The following is a 20630-nucleotide window of genomic DNA, read 5'->3' on the forward strand; positions in this document are numbered from 1 at the left end:
TTCTACATTTTTGGTAGTGTTGAATGTGTGCATTTTTGGCAACATACTATCTAAAAGTGAATGAGTCATTACTTAAAACGGAAAAGAAAGTAACAGAATTGCTCAGGGCAGCCACTGGTCAAATGAGTCCCCTGTGCAGAACTTCAGTTGCTCACTTGGTTGAAATCTCTTTCTAGGGGGTTGGTGTGGTGTTGATGGTGCTCCCGTAGAGGGTGGGACGGTGTCCTCTTGGACGTTAGTGCCCTATGCAGACCACATATTCTGCATATATGGAAAATTGGTAGTGGAATTGTTGTAGTATGAAGCTTTTACTGAAATGAAAATGTATTCTATTTATTTATTTGATTTTTTTTGTGAGTTTACATCTCACAATTCTGACTTTTTTTCTCTGAATTGTGAAATATAAACTATAGGAATTGAGATAAAAAAGTCTGACTTGTGAGATAAAAAGGCACAATTATCTTTTTTATGTTCTATGCACGGCAGAAATAAGCTTTCATAGGTTTCACATGTGTAAGGGGGGAAACCAACCATAAAGATGCACAATCCAGCACATATTCTTACCCATACTTCTTCTCCTCCCTTGTCCTGATCCAACTACTCCTCTGCTCCTTCATGTTCCTCTCACTTACCCAGACATTTTTTTCTCTCTCTGCTCCTCTGTGTTGTTCTTCATCCACACTGAACAAATCTGATTCAAAGAGTCGTATTTTACTGTGTGTCCATTAAATGAAAAGAAATTCAACACCAGACCGTGCCTCCAACTGAGACTGGAATCTACTATTTCTCAATATTTCAGTAATCTGCTAATTAAAAATGCTTATCAATTGTTTCAGTATTTTTTTGATATATTTTTTCAATACTTCTGAGCTGCTGCTGTTGTTGTAGTACAGGTTTTATACTATATTTAATGATTGGAACATTGGGTCTTCATTTCTGACTTGCCGTGTTTAAGCATTTTAAAATAAGACGAGAAAGATCCATGATTTTGGTATTGGGTATGCTTATATGAAAATAAAATTTAAGCATTTAGAAATGTGTTAATTTGTGAAAACAACATGAATTGTGTTAATGGTATGGTCACAACAGTTCTGCTAAATGTGTTTAGAGTTTTGAAAATGTGACTACAGATTGGACAAAAGTATCTTGGCAATTGAAAAAAAAGGATAGGGATTCACCAAAAAAATTAAATTGTCATCATTTATTCACCCTCATGCCATTTCAAACCTGTATGACTTTCTTTATTTTGTGGAACACAAAAGAAGATATTTTGAGAATTGTCTTAGTGTTTTTTGTCCATGCAGTGGAAGTCAATGGTCGCCAAATCTGTTTGGTTACCAGAATTCTTCAAAATGTCTTATTGATGCATTTACACTAAAGTATACATTTCGATCTTATCTCTATTTCATGTGCACTTCTTTCTTAAATGATTAAGCTGCAACTTTGACCCCAAGTCTCAGCACTTCATTGGAGGTCTTCTTGCTTGTGTGACCACATATACTGTTTAGTTGTTTGTTCAGTCCACAGCATGGTAGGTGCAAGCTAGAGTAGTGTTGCTCTGGCACAGTGTGAAAGTCATCGAGCTGTTCAAAATAGTGGTGCTATTTGAGAGCTGATCATTTGCTACAGCAACAGATTTGATTTACACTTGAATCTCTGTAATTTATTTGATTCGCCTCAACATTAAATAGATTCATGTTTCAATGAAGATATGTGGGTTGAGTCAATGTGAATCGTTTCTTGAAATTAAGTTTTTCATCAAACTCTAGATGAATTATTGGAATTTGTGAAAAGACAGGTTAATTAATAAACCGTTTATCTTTTTCAGTAGGATATACTCTCAAAAGATTTATTGCAATACATATATTTATGCCATTTTTGTGATTTATATGCTGTCTATCTCTGGCTCTGGGTGCTTTCTTCTATATCGAGTCTTACAATCATGCTGGAGTGATGAATGGGTACAGGTTGTTGATTACTTTTTATTCGTCATTATTTATTTTTCAAGCACACTAATTGCAGGAATGATCCACCTGTCCTGAAGAAACTTTTTCAAGGTTATAATTTTGATAGAGTAGTAGTGTGTTATTGATAAATATGTTTTATGAGTCACTCCTTCCTTGATAGGATTGAACAGGCAGAATTTGTTTTGCCAGTCCTTAACTGTCAGTCAGCACATGATATGTCAAGGATAATGTCCAATCGTTTAGTCAGTTTTTTTTTTAACAATTTTAACCTGACATGGTTTAATTTTATTGTGTACTTAATTTTATGATGGGATTTATTATGTTATTTACCAAATAAATAAATAAATTGACACCGCCATGTAGGAAGTCTGTTGTCTGGGACCACTGCCAGTGGAAAAAATATAAAGTTTTCATTATAGAAAAAATAATACTGTGATTGCAAGTGTTCCACAGAGCCATGTAATAGTTGTAATACAGCAGTAATAATGTTATTTGTGAACAGTTTCTATTAGTTGTGTGGGTGGTGATTAATTAGGGATGATTCTGGTCTTTGAGGTTTAGAACTGAATGTTCAGCTTTATAAGTCATTGTCACTTCTTTTGTACTCTTATTTAAGGAAGATCTCAAAAATCTTAATTGCTGTAAAAATGTCAGAGCATAATAGAGCCTCTCTTATATTATCAGCCAAATTCACATTATTATACATATATTATCAGTCAGTTCACTAGTTTGGGGTAGGATAGTTTTTTGTTTGTTTGTTTGTTTGTTTTTTTGATGTTTTTGAAAGAAGTCAAAATACAGTAAAAACAGTAATATTGTGAAATATTATTACAATTTAAAATAACTGTATTTTAATATATTTTAAAATGTCATTTGTCATGGCAAAACTTTATTTTCAGCAGTCATTATTAGTCATTATCTATCTATCTATCTATCTATCTATCTATCTATCTATCTATCTATCTATCTATCTATCTATCTATCTATCTATCTATCTATCTATCTATCTATCTATCTATCTATCTATCTATCTATCTATCTATCTATCTATCTATCTATCTATCTATCTATCTATCTATCTATCTATCTATCTATCTATCTATCTATCTATCTATCTATCTATCTATCTATCTATCTATCTATCTATCTATCTATCTATCTATCTATTAGGGCTGGGAATTTAACGCCTTAAGTAGATTAATTAATTACGGAAAATAATAATGCGTTACTTATTTTTTTATATATTTTTTTTAAACGCACTTGCACCACCCCCAGACCTACACAGGTCATTTGCTATTAATACAGTTAACTGATGAATATGACGCAGGCCAACAACTCACTGCATGATATAGCCTATAGAATGCAGATATAATGTCCATAAAATTCAAAATATGAAAGGTGAAAGGCGATCGATTTGAAACCTTTTAAGTGTATAACAACAACCGGTAAAATCAGAAAGTTCACTGCTAAAGTCAAACTTGCTTTCACGTTTTGGCTGGCATTGACGCTGGCGCATCGTGCGTTTTAGATCAATTGACATGATAAACGACAAAACACATTAAAATATTTGACAATAGGAGCCTACTTATGTTTCTGCCGGTTAGTGCCCACATAACCGAGCGTGCACACATAATGTCTGAGCCAGAGTAGACATGAGGACACTATATTTGAGAGTGTGCGAGTTTTGTGAAGAGATCCGTGCTGCACATTACATTGATGCTTTCTCGCGTTAATGTATTTCATTGATGCGCACTCGACATGCGTTGTTATAAGATGCCATAGTAACTGCCTCAATTGAACTATAAAAATGAAAAGAACTTTCAGTTTCATATTTCCATATTGATAAAAAAATAAAAAAAAATAAAAATTAATATCCCAAAATTAATATTTAGTCATCATTTACTCAACCTCATGGTCCAAAAGATTGTGTAATAAACTCTATGTTGAATCAAATCAAATATTTCTTTCTGAGTCTTATTTTTGTAATGTCTATTTGATGTTTTACTCAATGACTTCCAATTATCTTTTGGGAGTCATTTCTCAGTCAAGTTTGATGTGTGATTAATTAATCTAATTAATTGCAAATTTATCACCCCATCATCGCTTAACCTAATGTATATATTTATATATATATTTATATTGCTTATAAGAGTTAACTGCATATAAGGGACAGTTTAAAAATGCAAAGATAACAGTGCCACAAGCCGCCACAATCATGTTTTTCCACAATCCTATTCCAGACTGTCTGATACCGGGTGCATCAGCTTTGACTGATCATTTGTTCAAACGGAGAAGGCCGTGAGGAATCAGGAAGTAGAAGATTAAGGAACGCCGTTACCTTTTCATTTGGTTCATGGAGTGACCTTTAACCCTCCTACCTTCCTTTCCAAAGTCATTATGGCTGAACTGAGACAGGAGCAGTAGAGAAAATGTCCATTATGTGAGATTTATAACTGTGGTCCATGTCCATTGCTGCCTACAATGACGGATAAATCAATTGACGTGGACACCTGTGTTCCATGATTATGATTGCACAGATGCCCTGAGAGGATGTGAAGGTGAAAGATGTCTGTGACGTTAACTAGCAGATCTGTCTACTTAAAAAATGGTTTCACACCTGTCTACATAATAAACTGGTTTTAGTTTTATAGCCTAATAACAGATTGCTGACCTTTCTTGAAAGGTTACCATTAGCAGCCTGTTTTAAGGAAAGTTTAAGAGTTCTGTGCTTAGGAATGGTCTGAAAAGTGATTATAAACCATGTCAGCCTGGCTTATAAATACCTAATACATACCATAATATAATCATAATTAATTTGCGGAAAAGCACAGTTGATCTTTCTGATTGTGTGTTTGTCAGATTGTTCCAGTGTTGTTAACTGAAACGTAAAAACGTTTTTGTTAATTAAAATAAATCCGAAATAAGATATAAATATTACATGACATTTTTTTTTTTTAATTAGAAATGAAACAAAAAATAAAAACTATAAAATATGTTTAAGTACTAAAATGACAAACTAAGAATGAAATAAAAATAAATTAAAGCTAAATAAAAACATTTTTAAAAATAACAAAAATGACAAATTATATATAACAGTTAATTAAAAAAATTATTCATAATTATAATTTTATTGTAACCTAGGTGGAACTCAAAAAAGAAAGGGGAGCTGGATCCGAACGCAGAGAATTTTATTAACAGAATAAACAAAAGAACCGGGAACAGAATTAGCTCACCAAACATTACATCCAAGAAGGACAAGACTGGACAAAGAACACAAGAAACAGAGGTTTAAATACACAAAGGGTAATAGGCAAACAAGACACACCTGGGAATAATGACCGAACTAATCAACAAGAAAAACTACAAAGGAATACAAAACAAGGCACAGAACAGGAAATAACAAAAGTCCAGACGAGACCAGGGGAACACAGGCCGGGATCATGACAAGTATATGAATAAGACTGAAATTACACTGGCTTGTTTGACTTTGTCGATGCAGCTGGGTGGCAGAATCTTGAGCTTGGCCTTAATACTGTCATTTTATGCAGCCACCTGCACTTTTTTCTTCACACTGCAGCCAAGCAAAACAAAGCTCTTAAAACGTAATGATTATTTCCCAAAAAGTGGGGTGTGATGCAATCCCCCCCCAGGTATAATGGTAGCTGTTCCCTTGGTGTATAGTATAGAGTAAGTTTCCAACACATTGTATCATGGGTAAGCGATGATTTATGGGATATCTAAGCACTTCTTCAGCACTACAGATTCTCTGAGCCAAAATGGAGTCAGTGGGCAGTTTTTCCTTCATACAATAAATCTGTACTTGACCACACAGCACAAAACTGTGATAGTACTGCACCATTGAACTATTGATTTAAATACAGCATGTGTGGTAGTGATTGGTGTGCGACATCAAGCTGCCTCTCCAGGATGAGTGAGTGATGCAAAAGATAGATCATAATTACTTTTCTCTATGCGCACAGGAGTCTTTTAGCGTCTGTGTCCTCGCTCACGGCAGGATGAATATAATGGCTTCTGTCATAAATCTATATCCAGAAATCTGGGCTCAGGTTTAACATTGCCATATCTGCAAGAATACACACTTTTTCTTGTTTCACTCATCAGTGCACAATTGAAGGTTTTCCACCCCCTATATATAATCTCATACATCAATATCCAAAGGAACAAAAAGTGAAGACTAAACATATTTACCATACTACCCCTTGTCTTGGGAAATGGCTGCATTCTTCCTAAGATGTTCTTCTGTTCAAAGAAATGAAAGCTAGAGGGTTAAAAGCAGCACAATGAGATGACGACAGTGTATTTTTGAGTTTGCGAAGAAGAGCCTCTCTGGACAGAAGTTTTTGATCAATTAAAATACATTCCTTTCGTATTTAAATCAATGTTTTTCACATTTATTCCTCACTGAGCCCAGGGCAACTAATTTCTAGAAGGTCAAAAGGCATCAAAGCAGTTGTTTATTGAGGCTAGGCGCTCTTAAAGCACCCAATATTCCTATGCAAATGTGCGTGCATAAATTTGAATTCATGACAAGCAGTGTTTCTTGTTTTGACATTGGCCTGTAAGATATAATTTGCAAAGTTTACTTAGGGAAACAACAACATTACAACGAGCAGAATGTGCATGCAGGTGATGTTTAGCTCAACTAAAACCACTGTTTATAAAATTCCCCATGGTGACGTATGCACAGGAACTCTATCAGAAAGTCATCTTCGGTGGACCCAGCGAACGGTTTCTCCCCGTAGATCCTCCAGCCCATCATCCCAAAGTCTGCCTCACTGCACTCTATTTCCAAATCCAATTTCTCGATAGCAGACATGCTAATAACACGCCTCTAAAATGTGTTTCCTGAAGCAATTTAGGGGTGAAATTCAACCTTTCAGTCATAAATATTCAAACTATGTTGTTTATGTGGCCTTAGAGCAAGTTGTGTTTTATTTCTAACACTTGTGCTTCATGTGTGGCTTTAAGTGAGCAGAACATTGTGAGACCAAACATTGCGTATGTGTCATGGGTCAAGAAGCAGATTGGCTGCGAACAGAATAAGACTTTGTGCTGAGCGGAGAGCTGCGGTTATCTACTTGGTCCAGACGAGAGGACAGAGCAAGACCAACAGGATTGCGCGCAGAAACATTTTGCTTGTTCAAACTTGAGGCCGAAATCGGTGGCTGAGATCTCTTGGATGTCAGCAGTGCTGGTTTAGTAGGTCACTTTAAGTGAAGCGTTTGGAAAGATGGGAAGGTGTGTGGCACAACCATACTTACAGTTACTGTTATTTCTTCTGTGGAACATAAAGATATTTTGAAAAATGTGTCAGTGTTTGTCCATAAAGTGGAAGTCAATGGTAACCAAAACTGTTTGGTTACCAACATTTTACCAAAATATCTTCTTTTGTGTTCCACAGAAGAAAGAGAGGTCAAACAGGTTTGAAACGACATGAGGTGAGCTAATGATGACAGAATTTTCATTTTTGGCTTTTCAATATAACTTTAATGTAACTGTTAGAAAATTAAAAACACTAGGTAGGTTTCCATATATGCTGTAATTTTAAATATTGGAAAAAAAAAAAAAAAAAAATATAATAATAAATGATCAAATATTTGTGGTTTAGGGACAAAACAATTCCGGGAGGTGATAGTAGCCAACTGTCTGAGCGAATTGTTCAGTCATGTGACTTAAGGCAATGTCACATGTTTTTTTGATGTGCATCTACACTAGGAATTTATTTAGTAAATGTGTTTCCATTGTACATTATGCATATATCTTCTTACTGAATAAAATATTGATCCACTTCAAGCAAAGTGTATAGGTTATTTTATGACCGAACTGTTGCAAACAGGGGGCGGAAGAGGTGGTAGCAGGGCTGTTACCATCATAGACATCCCCCTAAATATTAAGAATAGCGGTCAACCAGTATAGGTTTTTCTGTGGTTGTTTCTTCAAGGGTTAGTTCACCCAAAAATGAAAATTCTGTCATCATTTACTCACCCTCATCTCAGAATGAACCTCATTGGTTCTCGCATGTCAAGCGAACATGCTTGAGCTTCCATTTACCTTACCGGATGTGTGCATTGGTGAATGTTTACATGAATAAAAGGTAGTTGCATGGACTGTCAAAGGAGTTACAGAGATCTCTCAGATTTCATTAAAAATATCTTCTTTTTTGTGAGTGAATTTTTCATTTTTGGGTGAACAAACCCCTTTAAATTATTACATTTTGTCCCCTCATATCCTGAATGTATGTGGTTTCTTCCTTGAATGGATGAATGTTTTAGGAAATAATTGGAATAAGAATTTTGGAAGTAATCAACTGAGGCTCAATGAAAACATGTGCCTCTAGCTACATTTTCTACCTATAAAAGTACATGCAATTAACTGCAGTTTCCAGCTGAAATGACCACTAGTGAAAGTAAAACACCAACAAGTATTCTTTTTTCGCACAAATCATGATTACAGATGCAGATTATCGATTAAAAAATATGTATTTTTGCTTGGTTTCTTGCGCAATGCTATATTAAGACCTCAAAACACCTTTAACACAGTGTAGAGTTTGTAAACAAATACTGTTCATTTCGACATTTGCATCACATAACCAGCTACATATGTATGTATGGCTTTTTTGACATCCTAAACTTGCTCAGTAGTTCACTTGGTAAAGCATTGCACTGAGTTTGAGTCCTGTGAAACACGAGTCACGATAAAAGAGCCCAAGCTGGAATGTTAAAGGGTTAGTTCACCCAAAAATGTTGTTAATTAATCACCCTCATGTCGTTCTACACCCCGTTCATCTTCGGAACACAAATTAAGATATTTTTGATGAAATCCGATGGCTCAGCTAGGCCTGCATAAACAGCAATGGTTCTTTCTCTATCAAGATCCATAAAGGTACTAAAAACATCTTTAAAATGGTTCATGTGACTACATTGGTTCTACCTTAATATTATAAAGCGATAAGAATGTTTTTTGTGCACCAAAAAAAACCAAAAAAAAAACGACTTTTTAACAATATTTAGTGATGGCTGATTTCATAACACTGCTTCTTGAATCAAATAAGTGGATCAGAGCGCCAAAATCACGTGATTTCAGCAGTTTGGTGGTTTGATACGTGATCCGAATCACTGATTCGACACAAAAGATTCATAACGCTCTGAAGCAGTCTTTTGAAATCGGCCATCACAACCTTGTTTTTTGTTTTTTTGGCGCACAAAAAATATTCTCGTCGCTTTATAATATTAAGATAGAACCACTGAAATCACATGAACTGATTTAAAAATGTTTTTAGTACCTTTATGGATCTTGAGAGAAGAAGTACCATTGCTGTCTATGCAGGCCTCACTGAGACATCAGATTTAATCAGAAATATCTTAATTTTATTAATATATCTTTTTGTGTTCCGAAGATGACTGAAGGTCTTAAGGGTGTAGAACGACATGAGGGTGAGTAATAAATTACATTATTTAATTAATTTTTGGTTGAGCTAACCCTTTAACAGATGCGTTTTTATCTCACATTTGCGTTGGTTGCCTTGGTTAGGTATAGGGCAGGCTTTAGTGCAGGTAGTAGTGTACATTATTTTCAAAAGAGATTAACATGAGCATTAACCTTAATGTCACTGGACACAAACAACCGACGTCACCAATGAAACATTGCCAGATTCATGTTCATCTCTTTTGGATAAAACTAAAACCCACTTTAACACTAATCCTAACCCTAAGCACCACTCACACTTCACTTGGAAAGTGTCACAAGAAATTTGCAGAAATGTTGCACAGGCACTTTTTTTTTTTTTTTTTTTTTTTCTCTCAGTGAGCCTGGGTTGGAAGTAATCATTATATTTGAAATTTGGTTCTGTTCGTAGCACATAAATTCTACCTTTAATTGTGTATTTCTTTCCCTGCTGTTCTCCTTTCCTACTTTCCACTGAGCTTTCACTCATTTGCCATCCAGCCATTTTCAGACCTACTCACACCTGATGGATCTGATTTGAGCCACAGCTGCTGGTTGGTCATGTAGATGGATTGGCTATCACCAAGGGATGGCAATTGTGTTTAATATCCACTGATATTCTGTACGGTGTGTCTCTGGAGGTGTTAGCTAAGCCATGATATGCCTCCCAGCGCTCCTCGTCTAAGCCTTCAGTGAGACGTTAAGGTCTGCTGCTTTAACCCCCTCCTCCCCCCTCGTGCTCAAGTGTCTGTTTCCACATGTGTTTGAGTTAATTAGTTACAAAGCCACAGCAGCTCCCAGGAGGACAGCCACTACAGAACAGCCTCCATCTTTATTAAAGAAATGCAACTTGAGTGCTTTCCTTCCACTTTTTTTTTTTTTTTTTTTTTTTTTTATGGTTTTCTTCATCTGCTGCTTTTCCATTCCTTTAATTGGGAAGTTGGTGTGTTGTGAGGGAGCTTGAGGGATTAAGATGGATTGGAGGAAAAAGACATCAATGATAAATAGATCAGGGAACTGCCAGAAGGAGAGGTGATGGCGTGTCTCGTGTAAAGTCACGCTCACGCTGACAGCGATTAAACCCTGGAGGTCAGCGAGTCTCTGTGCTCTTGGCTGATTATAGGTGTTCTTACATGACTGCTGTATCCAAACATTTCACTATTTGTTTTTCCGTTGGCAGTATCATCTTGTCGCTGCTCATTTGTAGGGATGAGGGTTTTTGAGGGCTGTGTTTAGGGTTAGGGGATAGAATATACAGTTTGGAAAGTCCCCATAAAACATAAAAACCCAACACAATCTTTTAAACAATACAAACAGACAACTGTGTGGTTAAATATGCTGTTATTGGGTAAAATTTGATTGCTCTCCAATGCATGGGAGTTGTGTCCCAGTCCCAGCTGTGAGAACATGAGCTCGGCCTGCCTTCATTCATTTGCTGTATGTTGTGTGACCATTCCCACAAGTCTAGTTTTATTAGCATGCATCAACACACCATCTGCAACCTGAAATCACACAATAATTGAGCATAATAAATTATGTTAAATCCATTACAAAGGCAGAGGTTGAAAGTTGTTTGTTTAGGGTGTGTTGAATTATATAATGTTAAACATGCTGGATTAAATTGCAGAGTTCTTAATTATATCTGAATTGCAAAGGGAAAAAAAGCACTTTGCAAGCCTTTCTAACACACACACTTTTTCACACATTTCTTTTTCTATTCCATTTGCTCTCAATATCCGGGATTAGTCATTCATTTTTCCCTCTCTGCTCAAAACCAGTCAAGAAATGAAATCTTTTTCCTGTCTAAAGCCTTGCTTGTCATCAATTGAGACCAAATGCATCAGTGTCATTAATGTCACTGACTTGTGGCCATTTAACCTTGTAATTTCATGTCATACCCAAACTGAAATCTTTCTCTCTAGGGAAATTAATCACTTGATAATCACTTTTGTTGGCAAGAAAGATGCTATTACAGTGGTGCTAATTGTTAAACATGGAAACTCAATGAAAAAGGGCACTGAGGTGAACCGGTCTCCCCTTTTATAATGAGGAATGATGCAGATCACTGCTCGGCTCCTATCTGTCCGCATAATCAGATGAGTGTATGTGTATTTTTATTGGATCATTAAAATCATAACAAATACCTTGTGTTGCCGCTGTCTCTGTTTATTTGACTTGCTGTATGTTAACTCTGTATTAGAGTTGGATTTAACTCATCTGGATTCAGACAGGATTACTGGGGCTTGTTGATAAGATGAAGTCTCCATTATCCTGTGATCACAAGTGCTGTTTGGCAGAGATCTGACGTGCAGGTAAATGTTGTATATTTGGATTTCCCTCCTCCTGTCTGTGCCAGCACAGCTTTATACCTGCCACAGACGGATGAGTGTGTGTGTGTGTGTGTGTGTGCATGGGTCACGTTTTGCCTGCATTGTGATTGCCAAATGTCTCCACGGTTGTAGTAAAACCTGAAATAACCTATACCGATTAGAAAAGCAGCTTAATGAACATATAAATAGTGTCTTAAACAGTTCTTTACAATCATTTACTCACACTCATATCATTCTAAAAGTGTATGGATTCCTTTCTTGTACAAAATTCAAGAGAGGATATTTAAAATAAATAAATAAATAAATAAAAATTTTGCATTTTTGTCATTGCAATGAAAGACAGTGGGGTCCAATGTTGTTATTGTTAACTAAAACTAAAACAATTGTATTTGTTAATTAAAATAAAGCTGAAATAAAATGAAATGTATACATTTTAGGTGAAAAACGTTTTATAAAAATTGAATTATTTCCTTGGCAACTAACTGAAATACTGAAGTTGAGGTACTAAAATGACTAAAACTAAAGGTGAAAATATATTAAAGCTAATAAAATAAATGGTGGGACCATTGACTTTTTGTTGTATGGGCAAAAACAGTTCTTCTGCAGAATGATAATGTAATAATGCAGAAAGGATTGTCAGGTTTAGGGATTGAATTTGAAAATATCATCAATAAAAAAGTAGAAAAATGAATGTGTGTGTGTGTGTGTGTGTGTGTGTGTGTGTGTGTGTTTGCAACTTACCCAGCCTGTTCAAACACTGACATATACTCATACACTTCTGTCATTGTTCCTTATTTTTTTTAGGTTACCACTTAGAAAAGGTCATGTTATTCTAAGGGCTAATATTGGAGGAGTATATCGCACCATTAACATGTGACAAAGCAGCTCTGACATGGGCCTAGAATGGCCTGCGGGATAAACCTGATTGTACAGAGTCTGTTCCATTTAATTATAAGTGATCATTAAGCACTTTTTCGCCTTTGCTCTCAGTTCAAGCACAGTATCAGCAGAGAAGATGCTTCATAAGCAGTTTGTTCATTCCAAATTGGCAAGGACACATAATGCAGGTGAGACTAGCTGTGATAGCACAGGGAATAATCAAAGACTCTGCCAGGAGCAGAAACAAGCATCCTGGCCCTGAATGATTACAGTGATTGTGTATACCCAATGAGAAAGACCATGTGCTGTGATAGATCAGGAAGGTCTCTCTCTCTCTCTCTGTCTGTCTCTCTCTGTAGTTCATGAAAGCAGAGCTCAAAGCCATCTGCTAAATAAAGAAAAAACATGGAGAGGAACGTGGGAATGAGAGGGAAATGTTGAGAAATGGTTGCCATGACTGGGATCGATATATAAGGCAGTCAGCGAGACCATGATGTAGATTAAAGAAGGAAATATCTCATTATTTATTTAGTTTTTCTTGCTCTTTTGCAGAGGTCCAGGTGAAAGACCTTTGAAGAACTGGGGCTTTGATTGTGATAAATTGACATTTCTCTCTCTTTCTTTACTTGGGTCGGCCGTGTTCTAGTTTTGGAGTGACATAAGAGACGTGGGGAAGAAAGGCTGCAGCCTCATGGTTAGAGAGATAGTGTGTGTAACAGGATGATGGAGCCCAAAGAAAGATCTGTGTGTGCTTTCACATGCCAGTCTTAGATCTGAATATAACTCCATCTGTAATCATATCAGATTGGTTTTTGATAATGTTTATGTAGCCTACCAGTCAAAAGTCTGGAGTCACTTCACAAGTTTCACATGAAATTTTGCCCTTTAGGCTTGTATTAAGTTCCCTTTCGATACGGTTCACTTGCATTTCATCAGTTCACTGATGCTTATCGGGAAAACCATTTTCTTATGGGGAAATTCAGTTTTCTGAGAATCCTGAAGTCTTATTGGTTCACATCTGTTCACCTGCATAGACAAATGGCATTTCAGCCTGCCAAAAAGGGCCTATATAAGTCATGCAGAAAAAAAAAGAAAAAAAAAAGAGAAGTAAACCATGCCTGTGGATTTCTTTATGGCAAAACTGATGATTTTATTTTATATTACATCCATCCATTCTCCAAATCGCTTGTCCTGTGTAGCGTTGCGAGAATACTGGAACCTATCCCAGCCAGGACTCAGTATACACTACTGAGGGTTATTATAAAGTGCAACTGAAACTAAAACCATTAAAAAAGAAAAAAAAAAGTTACTTAATTTTTTTTTAACTGAAATAAAATATGAAAAGCTCATTTTCATTGAGTTTAATTTAATTTGATATTAATTAATTTGAACTAATATATAAATTAAAAACTAAATTTCTCCACCTATACTGATAACCGATTATTCAGAGTGATATCTGCCGATACAGATACTGAGAGTTTGGGGCCTTTTACCTTGTTACAGAGTAACTGGTATCAGTTATAAAGAAACACATTACTCAAATTATTATTAACACACATTAACTAAATTCTGAAGATTAAATTAATGTTTCTTTATTTTTCTTTAATATTTATTAAATTTTACCTTTCTGAATGTTATTAATTCATATAAATACTATTAATATTGAACATCATACTGGTTTCTTAGCATATATATATATATATATATATATATATATATATATATATATATATATATATATATATATATATATATATATATATATATATATATATAAAATATATATATCTATATATATATATATATATATATATATATATATATATATAATATATATATATATATCTATATATATATAATAAAAATGACAAAAATGTACAAGAACATTACTAGAACATTAAACAATAATCCAATCCACTTTATTTTTATAGCACATTTTACCAACCACAACCGTCTCCAAAGTGCTGCACAAAATTAAAACAATAGAATAAAAAGGCACAAAAAGCATTCATAAAATCAATAAAATAAATAAAACAAACTAATAAAAGACACATAAATGCATTAATAAAATCAATCAAATAAATAAAACAAACCAATAAAAAACACAAATACATTAATAAAATCAATAAAATTAATAAAACAAACCTAAAAAGACACAGGACCACACAACTCACGCGGAATTAAAAGCCAAAGAATAAAAGTAGGTCTTAAGACGAGACTTAAAACATTCAACTGTGGGAGCCATTCTGACCTGGGGAGGCAGAGAGTTCCATAGTCTGGTGCCAACCACTGAGAAGGCCCGGTCTCCCCTGGTTTTAAGTCTGGTCTTAAAGTCTGGTCTTATCTAATATCTATAATACTATAATAGTATCTCAATGATACTAAAGCAACACTAACTCGAAGCAGGGATTTTAGTTTAGTTTAGTTTTAAATATTTTATGTGTAATGGATTAATGAAAAAAAATCATAAATATGGAAAAAAGTAATAATAAAGTATGAGTATGTGTGTGTGAAAAACTGTTAACCTGGCAGAAGGCAGAACAGGGACTGTGTGGCTTGAAAAAGTATGATTCTTTACTACAAAAAGATGAATTCTGATGTTTGCATCCATCTATCCTATCCAAAACGTTGGTTTTATAACACCTCTGCTTCTATAATTGTTTTTGTAGTAGTTGATTAGCTGAGTACAAATGAAAGGTGATTGGGTCTAATAGGATTGTGGTTTGCTTACACTGTACAAGGATAGTCTCTGAGCAGGTGTATGATGGGAGACTTCATGCAGCGTTGACTTCTGCAATGTAACTTTCATTAGTGTGGGATTATCCATATTAGCTGTTCCCATATTCCCACCGATAATGAAGTCTAATTATTTCTGGTGCTCCCCCAAAGCAACAAGAGATGGATTTTCCCGGAGCGGCAAGAGTGTACTCTCCCTAAAACAACACTTCGACACATTGGTGAAGGACTGTATGCTCGCTAATTACCACCTCTCAATATAATGTGGGTCTGTTCATGACGACTATGATGATGCTTCACCTTATCATGATATGTATCCCTTTCTAAAGACTAATGCAGTTAGAGTCCAGTTCATCTGAACTCTTCATCATAGGCTTCTTGTTAATGAGGCACTTGGACTGGTGTATTTCTGCCAGCCATTGTCTTCTTGTTTATTGTCTTGCCAAAATGTGATTAATGGGTTAACCACTTAATGAAAGTGGTGGGATGCTAATTAGGTATGGCTAGGCAAGATAATACCATGCAACATCATTATGCTAGCGCAGACTAACCAAAGGTTGTTATTGTAAATGTCTGCTTGTGTTTTACTCTGACCTCATGCTACTGTATATAAAACTAATAGTTTTTTTCTCTCTGTCTCTACAGGTGGAGAGAGAAATAGCTATTCTGAAGCTCATAGAACACCCTCATGTTTTGAAGTTGCACGATGTCTATGAAAATAAGAAATATTTGTGAGTATACACCACTTTTGTTTATCCATGCACCATGCAATGTATGAACTGAGTGTGGATCAGTGCCTGGTAAACTCTGTATCTGTATGGAAGAGCAGACACGCTGATATCTCTGGAAATGTGCTTGCGCTCCAGTGGCTGGGCTTAATGTAGGATTCAATAATTGATAAAGGAGCTACCATGGATGCGACCGAGGAATTTGTTTTCTTAATATTCAGATGACACAGACGTATGGCCTGCGAGCTCGTAAAGTATTTGCCTGTGAACATTTTTACACACACAAATCAAGAATGAATCCATCCTTAATTTAAATAACGCTGACAGGTAATCGCATGAGAAAATCCTTTAATCGACTAATAAATCAGACATCTGCCGTGTCAGTGAGTGTGTTTGTGTGTGTGTTCAAATGTGACTGGGTGTGAATGGAAGTCTGCATGTATCTCATGAATACATGAATGCATGAGTATGACATAAATGTTTTAGCCCATCAGACAGGCCGATTGCAGGAAGTTGAATACGCACACATTTACACATTCACTCCAAAGCAATACAGTCTGAGACTACTGTACATTGAAAATGTTGGGCTCTTTTCCATTTAAATCTTATGGTGAACAGAAAGTTTTGGGAATTTTAAACATTATGGTGTAAAATTGCTAATCAATTTAATGTTATTTTAATTTTGGCTTTGACTCAAATTTGCACATTGATGATATAATTTGTAATGAACAATTTTATTTTATATTAAATATTTCTTGAGCACCAAATCAGCATATTAGTATGATTTCTGAAGGATCATGTGACACTGAAGACTGGAGTAATGATGCTGAAAATTAATCTTTACCATCACAGGAATTAATTATATTTTAAAATACTTTATATTCAAACAGAACATTTTAATTGTAAAATGATAATTCACAATACATTTCACAACCTACCCCCCGACCCCCCTGTATTTTTATGAAATAAAAGCAGCCTTTATGAGCATAAAAGACTTTTCTCAAAAACATTTTAAAAAAAAAAATCTTACCAAACCCAAACTTTTTAACAGTACTATACTGTATACTGGCATGGCAATAGATCTGTCCTGGGAGTTTCATAGCTGCAGTGTATCAAAATCTCTTATCCCCTGCTTGTTTTCCACAGATATTTGGTTCTAGAGCATGTGTCAGGTGGAGAGCTCTTTGATTACCTGGTAAAGAAGGGCAGGTTAACACCCAAAGAGGCCAGGAAGTTCTTCAGACAGATCATGTCTGCACTGGACTTCTGCCACAGTCACTCTATATGGTAAGAATTCTGGACTTCTTTGCTGTGTTAAAATCTCTGTTTATCAAAATCCATTATTTTGAGCATTCAAAGCTTGGCACACTCTCATTATTTTGGTTCAAGAAAGTCAAATGTGTTGGTTTTGTTGTCGCTAACATTTTTTGTTTGTTTTCATACATCATGTATAGCCACCAGCTGTTGTCGTCCAACGTGTTGTACTGTTGTTGTCTCATTTATTATGTATGGTCAAAGCTCAAGTGAAGCATTTTTCAATCATTACAAAGCATTATGAATACTAAATATCATCATATTGAGATATTACTATTTTGCACATTTGCAAAAGTTTCTAGCCACACACTCACACACACACTTTCTGGGTCAAAGATTAATGGCTTGCCTCCAGTGCAACTACAGAAAAGTAGAGTTTTTTTATCACTGAGTGTATCCTTAAGCATTTTCTCTCCACATCTTTGAGATATAAATGAAAAAAATATGCTCAAATTTTCTCTGTATGCTTTCTCTCAATCTTTTCTGTCTATAGAGCCAAGAGGGTTTCAATTAGCCGTACACTACTGGAAATAATAAAAGTTTTTGCCTTCTTACACAGTTCCTTGGATTTTCAAACAATTTTAAGCGGAAACACTAGGGAACAAATTCTTCATTTTCACTCCAGCATAGTTTGTATTGAAACAATTATACAATTAATGTGGTAATTATGAAGTTTGTTGTGGTAATGAGGTGACCTACTCAATAAATATGTTTAAAAACTAATTTAGTTCAGTTGTGGTAATGGTAAATTATGCTTGTTTGAACTTCTCTTGCTGATGGATCATGGTAGAAATTGTGTAAAAAGTGTGTTTTGGAAAGGCAGCAAAAAGTGTTGCAATACAGAGAAATAGCTTTATGGGCAGCAGTTTATTTTTATTATTCTTTATTAATAAGTGATGTCTGAATAATCAAATATTTTTATTTATTTTATTTTCTATTGGATCATTGGATCAAACATTTTTTATATGCATATATATATATATATATATTGTCACGGAACGGAGGAATTACAGACGGCAGGCAGAGGTGAAGATCCAAATGCAGGGAGAATTTAATGGCAATAAACAATTCAAGCATAAATCAGGAACAAAATAACACTGAGAAAAAAAACAAAGAAAACACGGGAACCACAGACACCTGCATGACATCAAACAACGACCGACAGAGAACCAGAGAATAAAAGGGCTATTTATACGGAGGGGTTAATGAGCTAAACAAGGTAAACTGACACAGCTGGAGCAGACTAATGAAAAAGGAAAAAACTACAATCTGGCCACAGGATACAGGACAGAACACAGCAACTAGACAGAAAACTTCAACATAAAAGTCCCACAGAGCACCAAACACAGAACCAGATCTGACATTACCCCCCCCTCAAAGGAGCGGCTTCCAGACGCTCCACAAACGGTCCTGGAGGGAGGTGAAGCGGTGGCGGAACGGGGGAGGGATGGAGGGTTAGGAACGCAGATTGGAAGCAGGTTGGTGACTGGGGCGGTTCAGGTGGCAGATGGCCAGTGTGGAGCAAACTGGTCAGGTGGCCTGGGTGGCACAGGCTCAGCAGGAGGCCAGCCTAAAACAGACCGGTCAGGTGACCAGGGTGGCGCAGGCCAATCGGGAACCCCAGCAGGACCAGAGGGTGGGACCGGAGGGACAGACCAGGGAGGCTCCATCAGGCCTAAAGTCCTGGTAGAACACCAGGGTGGGACTGGAGGGACAGACCAAGGGGGCTTCAGCTGGTCTGGAGTCCTGGCTGAGAGCCAGGGTGGAGCTGGAGGCATAGTCCAGGCAGGCTCCAGCAGGTCTGTTGTCCTGGCTAAGGGCCAGGGTGGCGCTGGAGGCATGGACCAGGCAGGTTCTGGCAGGTCTGGCGTCTTGGCTGATGGCCAGGGCGGTACTGGAGGAATGGGTGGAGCCCGCTCGACCAGCATCAAGGACAGCACTGGCAGGGCAATAAACCTGGGTGACGCCGGCAGGGCATGGAGCTTGGGTGGCGACGGCAGGGCAAGGCGCTTGGGTTGCGCCGGCAAGGCATGGCGCTTGGGTGGCGCCGGCAGGGCAAGGCGCTTGGGTGGCGCCGGCAGGGCAAGGCGCTTGGGTGGCGCCGGCAGGGCAAGGCGCTTGGGTGGCGCCGGCAGGGCAAGGCGCTTGGGTGGCGCCGGCAGGGCAAGGCGCTTGGGTGGCGCCGGCAGGGCATGGCGCTTGGGTGGCGCCGGCAGGGCATGGCGCTTGGGTGGCGCCGGCAGGGCAAGGCGCTTGGGTGGCGCCGGCAGGGCAATGCGCTTGGGTGGCGCCGGCAGGGCAAGGCGCTTGGGTGGCGCCGGCAGGGCATTGCGCTTTGGAGGCACAAGAATGGCCTCTGGGGTGGCCTCCAGGCCTACAGCAGGCTCTGGGAAGGCCTCCGGGCCTACAGCGGGCTCTGGGAAGGCCTCTGGGCCTACAGCGGGCTCTGGGAAGGCCTCCGGGCCTACCGTGAGCTGCTCTGGAAAGGCCTCCGGGCCTACCGTGAGCTGCTCTGGGAAGGCCTCCGGACTTACAGCGAGCTCTGGGAAGGCCTCCGGGCCTTGAGGGATGGAGGAAGCCTTCTTCCTCCTCTTCCTCCGTTTATGTGGGTGAGGTGGTGGCTCTGTGCCTACCTCATCGGTGGGCGCTGCAGCGGGCTCACGGGCTGGAGCGGGCTCTGGAACAGACTCATGGACTGGAGCGGGCTCTGGAGCGGACTCACGGGCTGGAGCGGGCTCAGGAGCGGACTCACGGGCTGGAGCGGGCTCAGGAGCGGACTCACGGGCTGGAGCGGGCTCAGGAGCGGACTCACGGGCTGGAGCGGGCTCAGGAGCGGACTCACGGGCTGGAGCGGGCTCAGGAGCGGACTCACGGGCTGGAGCGGGCTCAGGAGCGGACTCACGGGCTGGAGCGGGCTCAGGAGCGGACTCACGGGCTGGAGCGGGCTCAGGAGCGGACTCACGGGCTGGAGCGGGCTCAGGAGCGGACTCACGGGCTGGAGCGGGCTCAGGAGCGGACTCACGGGCTGGAGCGGGCTCAGGAGCGGACTCACGGGCTGGAGCGGGCTCAGGAGCGGACTCAGGCATTGTGGCCATCTTGGATGGAGTTCCCAGTCTTGACCCCATCGCAGAGACGCCAGCCGCTCGCACCAAACAAAGCGGTGTGTCCTCCAGATTCGATGCCAGTCTTAAATATCTATGGACCACCCTATT

General features: G+C 38.2%; 1 protein-coding gene across 9 annotated transcripts in view; it reads left to right on the forward strand.

Moving 5' to 3' along the window:
* The window catches only part of brsk2b (BR serine/threonine kinase 2b), a 162523-nt gene that overhangs the window by 97454 nt on the left and 44439 nt on the right, over positions 1-20630 (forward strand). For all 9 annotated transcript variants that reach the window (XM_067402007.1, XM_067402005.1, XM_067402006.1 and 6 more), the window contains exons 3-4: positions 16022-16107; positions 17251-17391. In XM_067402007.1, coding sequence (XP_067258108.1) covers positions 16022-16107; positions 17251-17391 — 227 coding nt within the window. The remainder of the gene's footprint in view (positions 1-16021; positions 16108-17250; positions 17392-20630) is intronic.

Source organism: Chanodichthys erythropterus, chromosome 11 (genome assembly GCF_024489055.1).
Source record: "Chanodichthys erythropterus isolate Z2021 chromosome 11, ASM2448905v1, whole genome shotgun sequence".
NCBI classification, from domain to species: Eukaryota; Metazoa; Chordata; class Actinopteri; order Cypriniformes; family Xenocyprididae; genus Chanodichthys; species Chanodichthys erythropterus.